At 33.8% G+C, this 11583-nt stretch overlaps 1 protein-coding gene across 2 annotated transcripts in view; it reads left to right on the forward strand.

The window, feature by feature from the left end:
- The window catches only part of LOC117325867 (1-acyl-sn-glycerol-3-phosphate acyltransferase epsilon-like), a 37243-nt gene extending 32154 nt beyond the window's left edge, over positions 1-5089 (forward strand). For both annotated transcript variants that reach the window (XM_033882365.1, XM_033882366.1), the window contains exons 7-10: positions 1738-1828; positions 2866-3027; positions 3875-3998; positions 4308-5089. In XM_033882365.1, coding sequence (XP_033738256.1) covers positions 1738-1828; positions 2866-3027; positions 3875-3998; positions 4308-4536 — 606 coding nt within the window. In that variant the 3' untranslated portion in view covers positions 4537-5089. The remainder of the gene's footprint in view (positions 1-1737; positions 1829-2865; positions 3028-3874; positions 3999-4307) is intronic.
- The last annotated feature ends 6494 nt before the right edge of the window (positions 5090-11583 follow it).

An 11583-nucleotide genomic window follows, 5' to 3' on the forward strand; every position in this document is an offset into this window, starting at 1 on the left:
CGCTGTGTCACCTGACCACTGTCTATAACAGTCCAATTTATCAGTTCCAGTGGAACTGTCTCCAGATTAATGTTTAAGAATGAACGTTCAAAGATGAATGTTTGATGAAACCTCAGAAATATAAATTACTGTTAACTGATCAGGTAATATGCCAAAATGGCCTATAATCAAAACAGCTAGGTCACAGTAAGAGGCTTTAGTCTCTAAATTACTTTTCCAGACCATGACTACAGCACTGAGTACTGATAATGTTTGTGTTCTGTGACATGGTAATGTGTCATGTGCCATACACAGGTCCATGGTTACAAGATCTAGGTCACCTGAATGTTTGTTCAGACATGATGAACTGGTGAAGATAGCTTGCAACAATTTTATATACATTTCCAAAATATTAAAGGGACTTTGGTATTAGTAAGAAAGAAAGTGAACGCTAGTACATATTGACACGGGACATTGATGAGGTTACAATATAACAGTGACAAATATAGAATATTACAAAGTGTAAGGTATTAGTATTGAATTAATGTTTACATCAAATTCATGTAGAAAGATGTGACATCTGAACAGAAACAACTATATATTTTGTTTTTAATGAGCACTAGACCATGATATCATCATAAAATGCTGTTTATAGTACTAGTATTGACAATTCTACCATGTTTGCTATGTAACGCCAGTTTTGATTGGTTTAAAACCATGTATTATTTTCCAATAACCCACGCTCGTGCCAATAATACACGGTCGTGAGTCACGGCTATCACAATTTTAAATATCTAATATTCACCTGTTCCTTAAAAGGTTACTATAGCCAAGTGGGCTAATGGGTAAGTCTTTCAATAAATTTTTATCACGACGCGAGTTCGAATCCTACGGAGGCCCCCCTTTTTTTTCTTTTTCTTTTCTTTTTTTTTATCCTTTTTTTTTTTTAATTTTCAAAATCAATGCCATATGATAGATGCTCTTGATCGTAGTACTGTATTGCCTGTATATTTCATCAACAAATAATACAATAATCAAGAAATAAGGTTTTCCCCTTGAAATAAGGTTTTCCCGGGGTTTCTTTGCTGTTTTTCTATTAGAAAGAGGTCGATCTCAGAACTAAACAGTACATGGTAGAATAGAAATAATCAACTTTGACTCGTGTATTGTTGCAGGATATACAACTCGGACTCGGATATTTTGCAATTTTAATTAATAACTCAGGCCTGCAATTGCAAAATATCCTCGTCCTCGTTATATATCCTGCAATAATACACGAATCATCGTTAATTATTTCTTAATTGAATGTTGAAGAATCACAGAAGAGTTACTTCCCCTTAATAATAAGCATTCGTTTGTGTGTGATTCACATTATATTTGAAATTTGAATGAGGTGACATTAACAGATGTCCAATCTACTAAACGTTATATGAAACATTTATCCAGGTTAAATAGAAACAAAGTCTTTGTCAATTTCATTAGTATTTTGAACATGAGTAACACCAATTGCAGTAAATATGCTGAAAATGCATCTGTTAATTGTCTTGGAAGTTCTTAAAACTTTATACACTATATTTAATTTACTGATGATTTTTATATTGAAAGTGGTGACAGCATACATATTGTACTACTCACAGAAACATTACATGTGCATTCTCCTAGTTATCGTGAAGCTGCTTTGTGAATCTTTATCTTATACATGTTAACACTTATTATCATCAGTATTAAGAAAATGTGATTGTTGTTTTGTCTATTTAGATATGGTTAGTCATATTCCCTGAGGGTACCAGATACAATCCAGACCTTCCCAATGTAATAGAGAGGAGCAGGACATTTGCCAGAGATCAAGGTTTCTTATTGATTACACCACAGGGGCTTGGCACGAATTTCTAATCTGAGGTCCATTATGTATCAAGGGAAGTAACTCCGCAAAAGAGCAAACCAGATAAACTTTTTTTTTATATTTTATGGGTCATGAATCCAACTTTTTCATATACCACCATAAAGAGACAAGTGTTCACATGAAGGAATTGACAGAATATGGAACAAGTTATAACATAATTCATTAAATTATGTAGGTAGATTTGGCTAGATAGACATTTCCCTGTCCTCCTGAACAACAGCCCAGTCACTAATGGGTAGCTAGTTAACAAAACACAAATTTGATGCTTGTGGTGCTGTAAAATACACCAAACCAAAACTCTGTACCTTACTTAAAAAAGGAACCATTCTTTATCTAATTGAACCACTTGAATCAATAAATGAAAATGTCCAAGTCAATGTGGCTACCCAAGGTATATATATTCACAGCTGGTCTATACACATTTTATTTTTGTGATACGTATAATACATACATCAACCATGGGTTGGGAATTTGTGCCAAACCCCTACAAACATGGTATTTCTCCTCTTGGGTTAAATGTTTGTTGTACTGTTAGTAAAGATAACTAAGCCAAGGCTTCTGATTGTGTTACACTGTTGTTTGTGGAGTTTATTGCAATCAGAAGCCTTGGCTACCGATGATGCAGGTATTCTTGAGATTTGTGATTACACTGTTGTAATGAGTATGACATCTGATAGCCAGTAAAATTAATTATTTGCAGCATTCATTGAACATCAAAATATATATGTCAATGAAGTATAAATTGTATTTGGATTTTCAACTTTCTGATATTGTTTTTAAGATATGTTGAGGTCACAGATTCTTCGAATAGAGATATCTTTTTCTTTGTGTTGTGCCTGTCTACATGTAGTTTCATTGAAATGGAAAATAAAAAAGAAAAATTCCTGTTAAATTGATTCTATGCAAAATCTGAAACTAAGAAATTTCTCTGTTGAAATATTTTGTGCAACTGGAATTTTAACAACACTGTTTACTTTTTTCAGGACTTAAAGAATTACAGAATGTGCTTTCACCCCGTACAAAAGCTGTATACACGTGTATAGAACAGTTAGCTGGTCACGTGGATGTTGTGTATGACATCACTATTGCCTATAGCAACACAAAAGACAGTTCTGGTCGCCGCAAAGTAGCGCCACCTATGACAGGTCTGTAAGAATACTGACCCAGATGGTAATTGTCATGACAACATTGTTTTATGTAATGCTCATGATCACTCCTGATAAAACCTGATGAAATATTTCACCTGCCTACACAGTTTAATTTCCCTGTTCTTTCCAAGCTTAGAAACGAATAGCTTCAATGTTTTTAACTGTCTTTGTTTTCATGACATTGTTAATTTCATTTTCGATCTAATTGAAAAATAAAACGATATAATGTGCTGCTTTCAGTTTCATTTATTGCTATATACATTGAGAAATATTGGTACTGTTGACTTTTTGACAGTTGTAACAATAGGTTACATTTGGACAAATGTTGGTTTTTTCATCCTTGATACTCCAAGGTTTTTTTCAATCACTATGTACACTCCTGAATAAATATAACAAAATTGAAGACTTAGTCACCACCATCTTGTGGATAAAAGAAAAAACTTTGATCCTGTGATAAGCATCACGTTAAATACAAGCTTTCACCCTGTCATTCAAATAACTTCATTCAAATAACTGACCTTGAACTTTGTTGTCACTCCTCTCAAAAGTATTATGTATGGGCTTAGCAATTCGTCAGGCTTTCGATTTTGCCATGAATTATTGCAGAGAGCGAAAGTGAACAGAGCCCTTATAGTATCGAGGACGTGGCTATTTATACATAGACTAAAATATAATTCAAGGTTGAATATTTTAATCTAAATAGGTTATAAAATTAATTTTAAAACTGGTGAATATTACCAAGACCTGGTGAAGTCATTGTCCAAGGTTGGAAACTTATGCTAAGTCCCTGTGGTAAACATGAATACAGAGATTATATCTAAACTATCTTGATGACTCTCCTCAGATTTCCTGATGGGTAAGGTTCCCAAGCTTCACCTGAACCTAGAGCGGATTCCATTAGAGAATGTTCCTAAGGAAGAAGATAAGCTCCACCTATGGTTGCACAGACTCTATGAGAAGAAGGACAAGTAGGTTACAATGGGGGATTTATTTACATGGGAACCTCAGGGCAAACAAAACAAAACTTTTATCATTAATGCTAATGATTATCTTAATTATGGTTTTTCCAGTGTTTGAACTGATGGTTGGCCTTTAAAAAATATAAATACAATGTAATATGAACACACATTTTAGATATTCTAGTAAAGACATCACCATGTATTAAGATCCTTTGTTTTAAGTTCTGAATATTATTATATAACATATTAAATTGGATATTTAGTTTATTTAAATTTGTTATGGCTTGACTGGTTATGGTTGTAATTTCTTATTCGCAGAATGATGACAGACTTTTACTCTGATGATGTCAGTGTGCACAATGCTGGTAAATTTCCGGGAGTAGCTAAGACTATCACGTTTACATATCTCCAGACCCTACCCTCTATGCTTTTCTTGGTCGCGGGCACTGGTCTGATTCTTGCCAGCCCTGAAGGTCGCATCGCCTTCGGAAAGTACTGCTTGTTTGGAACCCTAGCAGGCTGGGTGTGGATGGCCTTCCGATCATGATGTGGTGTTATTTATGATTGTTCCAATGTGCTGTAAAACTTTGTCAAATTTTGTGCCAATTTGTAGTCCTTTCGAGTCCTTATTTGTTGATGTAGACCCTTCAAGAGGAGGTGTTTAAAACTTAAAATCAGCACAGTAGTTCATTAATTATGCTTCAACTGCGGAGGATTTTGAGGGTAAGATAAGACTGTCAATAGTTCAATACAAAATGTATGTCATTTGAGTTGTACTCGATCAATACTGGGAACAAGATTTTTTAGTACATTTACCACATCTTTTTGCTTCTTGTCTTTCAGATTTTTGACTAAAATATATTTAAACAGTTATTTATCATGTGTTTCATTGATGTATAGTACTAAGTATTAAGATTATATTTTACAATCATTTCATTTGACTAAATTAAGCATGATGTAAACATATATACAAATGCATTATAGCGTACTTGTGTAATTCACAAATACAGGAAATATGTACATTCTTGTAACTGATTTATGTAATACAAGTATTAGTGTTATGTTATAAACTATTGTAGCATGTAATACAAGTAGTTGTATTACATGTTTTAACATCACTGTTATTCAAAATTACAAGCTTTTAAGTGCATTACCATTATAATGCTGATACACTTTTACTTTTTCAAAGGTAATTTTTTTCGGCTAAAGTGTTAAATATGGTCAAATGGGCATGGCAAGCATCCATTGCTGGTTCCTTAACCCTTTCACCCCTACTGACCATGTTGGACTTCAAATGATGAATGAATGGCAGAGTCCACTAAAGTTTTTCAGGGTTGAAAGGGTTAATAATAGTTATTAGAGAGAGAGAGCGAGCCGACTCGTGTTTATTCGGATTTGATAAGTGTAGCCATCATCTGCTTGGAATACAGGGTGCCCCTCTAAGATAATTGTCCCATTGAAGCTGTAACAGACGAAACTCGAGTCAATATTTTCCTACTCAATAAAACTCCAAACCCACTATCCTGGCTTTTTGTGACCCACCACCTCATTGATCTAAATAATTACAATGTAGTTCTATTGATAGCTCAATGCTTGTCATCATTCTCACACTGCCAGTACTATATTTAAGTGATAAATGATAAATAAATACAATATAGAATACAATATGGATCTTCACTGCTCTAGTATTTTAGTCCTTTATATAACATACACTCAGACACTTATAGAATATTATAATGATGATCTACAAGATATATGAAGCTGTTTATACTCTAGGTATTTTACTAGAAATCTTTTTACTGTATTTACAGTTTGGCATCATTTTATTTACCATTAGTATTAGGTAGTGTTCAAATAAACAATGCAAGTATAACAATTTCATTTGTTGGAACTTGGTGCCATCAATGAACATTATACTGTAGTTAAGATATGAAAGGCACTTGGTTGGTTGTAGTATACAGTAAATATGAATGCCATGTAGAAGCTATCAATCATGATTTTAGTTTTACTTTGTGTTCAGTATAGAATGTGATATCAGCTGAAAAATGTCAGTGTTTTATTATGTTTTAAAGATTTTAATCATATGAAATACCGGTATGTATTTATTCCCGATTACCATTTACTCCATTTTATAGTTGAGATTATATTTTTCAATCTGAACGTATACTAGGGAACGTTATACATATATAGAACCATACGTATTGTGTGAAATGGTAGGTAGGCCCATACACAGGGTATATAGAATATTATGGACCATTGGTTGGGAATGTGGACCAAGTCCCTGTGGCCTTGTGTTATCCTGGACTGTTGTAGTAATTTCTGAAGAATTCCCGGTATGGTGACTGATTTGTCATGTCCACATCAACGTGTGGTGGTCAGTTGCCCTCTTGCCCACATCAATATGGTGGTCAGTTGCCCTCATGTCCACATCAATGTGTGGTGGTCAGTTGCCCTCATATCCACATCAATGTATGGTGTCAGTTGCCCTCATGTCCACATCAATGGGTGGTGGTCAGTTGCCCTCATGTCCACATCAATGGGTGGTGGTCAGTTGCCCTCATGTCCACATCAATGTATGGTGGTCAGTTGCCCTCATGTCCACATCAATGTGTGGTGGTCAGTTGCTCGGTACAGCATTTTGAAGTCTACATGAGATTATGATAAGTTTAAGCAGACAAAAATAATATTTCAGCAATAGAAAATACAAATTATAGTCATACTGAAATTTTTATGCGATATACTTTTTAGTTGTGTTAAAATTCAGTAATAGGATTTTGCAAATACATGTATTAAAATACATCATAAAAATAATTTTGATCCTCTGCTACCATTTTCATTTTCTGAGGTATTGGTAGATATATAGCTATAAGGGTATACATATCGTAAATCTCTATAGAGGCACATCGTCAAAAAGACATCTTTTATTTTCATTGTCATAATTTTTACATTGTACTGATATGTTTAATGATCTGAGAGACTTTCAGGGCTTGGATTGTGCTATTTACACACTGCTTTTGAATTTTATTTAAAAATCTGAAAACGTATAAGTTTTCATAAAGGAACAGCTGTGAAATTGTCTTATATTACTGATAATTAGACAAAGTTAAACAGACGTGTTCATGGTTTACTCAAAGGTGCTTAGAATAGCTGTTAATGGTATACATAACATGTGGATATAATCTTAATTTTCAATCGATTAGAATGCTAGACATAGGGACTTGACACAAGCCACAGTCCATATATTTGTATCATGATACCTATAATACAAATATATATTAACATTTTGGGTTGAATTTTTATGTCAAGTCACTGTGGTGCTAAACACCCTTGGTTTAGCCGTGTTGCTTGTATCAATATGTGATACATTGTGTATTTGCATGAACAAAATCAAAATTGCTATAAAGTATGACATTTGCATTTTTTCGTCTATCAAATATTGATGACACATGGGACTGCTATAAGAGAAGATTTTGTTTATGTGATCTCTGATAAGTAATACTGATATACCAAATTGTATTTATAAGATAATACTGTGAATGTTTTTCTTTGTGTTATCCTACTTTTGTTGTACTTTGTGTTACAGGAACTTAACACAAATTCCCAACCCTTGATCAATATATATCTATATATAAGGACAGTGAGTAAGAATTTGTGCAAAGTCCCTGTGCTTCATGTCTTAATAGTGTGAATAATAATTTTTAGGTGAAAATAATATACAGTACATTAATGAAGATATATGTACATGTAGTTACAATATTTAATGTCTTCATATTTGTTTTGTTTTTGCTTTGTATTTATATAATATCTGTGTGATATGGTTTTGAATAATGTTAATGATGTTCGGTTGTATAAGAGTTCTAACAGATATCCCAGTTGTGAGAACATCTTGGGATTCCATGTACCAGTAATGTAAACATACTACAGCATTATGTAGTATTTCGTTCTAGTGCTATAATTACTGTACTGGTAACTGAGGGTATGATATAAAGTTCAAAGATTTTGTGCTAAGTACAATCATGTAAGTTAAAAAAAAAAAATTATATGTGTAACAGGAGATGGAAAATAAAACAACAATGCAGGGACTCAAACCCGTGACCTCCAAACTCTGAACAGACACTCCCAACTATTTGAGTTACCTGGCCAGCATTCAGTCCAGTCCAATTCCACTACATTCCTCCCGCTTTCAACAAAGTCTTCAACTGGGAGATATACTTGAGACCCTATATGACCTGTGAGTACTGGGCGCCAAATGTAATAGGAGAGGGAAAATGCAATGTCCAGACCGAGGAGTGAACCTGGGACCTCCAAACTGGCCTCCGGCATTCAACCCAGTCCACCCCCACTACATGCGTATCGTAACATATATATGGACCATGGGTAGGGATTTTTGCTAAGTCCATGCGTGGTGAATCATAAAAGATTTTGGTCTGTACATAGACTATAGAATTTTCATTAAAAAGAAAGTTTTATAATTTACGCAAAATGTCCCTTATATTGCACTTAAATCCAAATATGGCCAGTAATGTTCCATGAATATTTTAGTACATTTGTACAAAGCCCGACTTTGAACAATGGCTTGGCTTGAAATAAAACTTGCTATGTAGTTGACTGTGTTATTATTTTATGTTTTCAAAAGAACCTCCATTATTTGAAAGTTGTTCCTCACATTCCATCGGTAGTAGTAGTAGTTATAGAACAGAATTTGTTCAAAAAAGCAGTATGCACATCTGTAAGAGTCCACAGATATCTTACAAATATAAATTATTGCAGCTTGCTGTCGGAAATTCCCAGGAGAGTATATATAAGCATCTAAAATTACCAGGTGCTGTAGATAAGAGATGGGGCATCGACACCCTAGACATCCACCATCCTGCACCGAAAGGAAGTTGGATGCCTCCACCTCTTTGATTATTTTTTTCCACTAAGTACCATAAAGATTATTGTAAAAATATCGGTAGGTATTTTTTGGGCTTTGTTCCAGAAAGTATTTGGAGCTTTCCAAATTAAATCGCTAAGAAAATGTGTCATTTAAAGGACCATTTTAAACGCAGCAGTATTTGTTTCCTAATATGATCATTATGTACAATATGATGTACAACTTACAGGTAATCGAGAAGAATAAAGCTCAACCGCAGGATCAGCAAGGATTTCCTACAGAAATGCATACATTTTATCTGCTAAATACCCAGAAAAAATAACTTTTAGAAAATAATGCAATTTCTTTTTAAATGCAAGCTTTATCAATTTTACAACAATTATGTAAAGAAGTTATATGAACTTATATTAATCTTGCTACCCCGGATTGGAAGCACAAGAAGGGCCTTATATTTCCTTGGAAAGAAAACTGGAATACCAGAAAACCCACATTTTCAGCCAGGTGACTGAATACCTTTTCATTTCCAATTGGGGAATCAAACACAGGTCGCCTGGGTGAAAGGCAAGTCGGTTAAAACTGTGCTACCCAACCACCCAATTTCTCTTGTTCAATACAGTGCATTCCACTTAATCGGGTAACGCTTAATCGGGTATTTCGTTTAATTGGGTAAAATTTTAAAAACCAAAACCATTTTCTCTTAAATCATGTTAAAAAAATTCGTTTAATTGGGTTGGAAAAGTCGTATTTTTCGGTTATTCGAATAGAACAATCGGGACAAAAAATAGAAATGCTCCGATTTTCACGAAAGTCATCGCGTATTTCTTTAAGTTTTAGACATTTATCAACAAATAGTGTAATTTTGATGGTTCAAATGTCAAAAAACAGTTAAATATTACCTTAAACGGTAATGTTATGTCGGGGTTTTGTCATGTTCAGAACTGTGTTGTTGTTGATTCTGCCTCGTGTGGTTTTTCCCCAACAGGAAGTCGACTAAGAATTGTGGGTAAAATTAGGGTGAGGACAAAACCCGGAATGCACTCAGGCGTGAAGAGATTTTTCATAATAGTTTATATCTATTAGGACATATCTCCGTTATTACTGAATGGATTTTTGTTCGGACACCAGCAGTGAAAGGGTTGATTTATCCCCTTTAAACTGGTATAAGTAATATTTAACAGTATCAAAAATTAGAAGTGAAAGTGGTGGCCGGAATGAACCCATATGGAATAAAAATGTCAATATTTACAACTGTTTTCGTTAAAATAAATACCCATATCTCAAATATTACTGAACAGATTTTTGTTCGGGAACCACACAAAAACGGAGAATTTAGTACTCTTTCATATGATATAAACTGTTTGAATACATGTTCGATATTACTTTCAAAAGTGGTGGCCGGAATGAATTGATATGGTGTGAAAAAATAGCAAAATCGTCAAAGTTACATGCAAATTTCCATCTTTATTGGTCCATAACTCTTTTATTACTTAACCGATTTCTGTTCGGAACACACTCTGGACAAGATAATTTTATAGGCTTTAAGCTGATATAACTTTTATTAATATTCATTACAAATTCGGTGCAAAAGTGGTGGCCGGAATGAACCTAGTTGAAATTCACGGACGCCATTTTGAACAAAAGTTGAATGTAAAAACAACACAAGCTACATGCTAGGTCTTTAATACAAGGGAAGTAACTCGAGCAAGGAAAAATTACCTGTAGAACTTTTAGCCAGGCTCTGCGACGTGGACGCAGTTCTACTTAAGAGCCCTTTATTTTTTTTTATTCTTTTATTTTCATAGAGTCAGTTTATTTTTGCTTTATTGTTTTATTTAAATGAATTTAATTTTTTTATTGTAATCTTTTAATTCTATTTTTGTTTCATTGTTTTTCAGACTCTGTAAGATTTGCACACTCTTTATGTTTCCACGTTTTGCAATGCACCCTACCTGTTCTCCAGTCACAGCCAATCATTTCATCCATCCTATCTGGAAACCCACAAGAACAACTACAATTTATTGTGATACTGTTATTACTTGCCTTTTTTTAGTTGTGATGCTATTTTAACGAACTGTGGAAACGGCATGAAATAACCTTTATCTAAACACCAAATTAAGTGATCCCGCATTTGATTTTCAATGAAATTAGTTTTTTGTTTGAATGAATTACCTTTAAAACAAAATTCTACCATAGTAGCTATTGCAAAAAAGCCCACAATCGTAGCCATTATTTTGATCCTGTACATCTAAAATTTTGACTGGGATACTACTTTTATTATTACCGTAAATACTACAAAGCTGAAGTTCGATTGACGGAGTATTAACTGTATGATTTTCTTTTGATGCTAAACTGTCTAGAACGGATATATCCCCATTACTTGTTTGAAAACTTGTAACCCAGTGGTCTCTTCCATTATGGTGAATTTGAACAGAAGGTGAAACTACAGATTGAAAAGCTATTTGGTTTTTCCATTTGCATTTATTTGAATCATATACTGGAGCTAAGTTTGTCAACTGAAAACCATCCAAACCAGGAAATTGTTTAGACATTATTGATTGTACTTCATTTATAATATCAGAACAAATCCATTCTTTATTGGAAATTTTAAGTTTATGGCTTTCATTTAAGTTATTTACCCATGGGTTTTGTAGCGACTCTGTGTTATCAGCGACTTTACGTTTTTTAACAAGTTGTACATTATCTTCGCTAATATTACAT

Source organism: Pecten maximus, chromosome 4 (assembly GCF_902652985.1).
Source record: "Pecten maximus chromosome 4, xPecMax1.1, whole genome shotgun sequence".
NCBI classification, from domain to species: domain Eukaryota; kingdom Metazoa; phylum Mollusca; class Bivalvia; order Pectinida; family Pectinidae; genus Pecten; species Pecten maximus.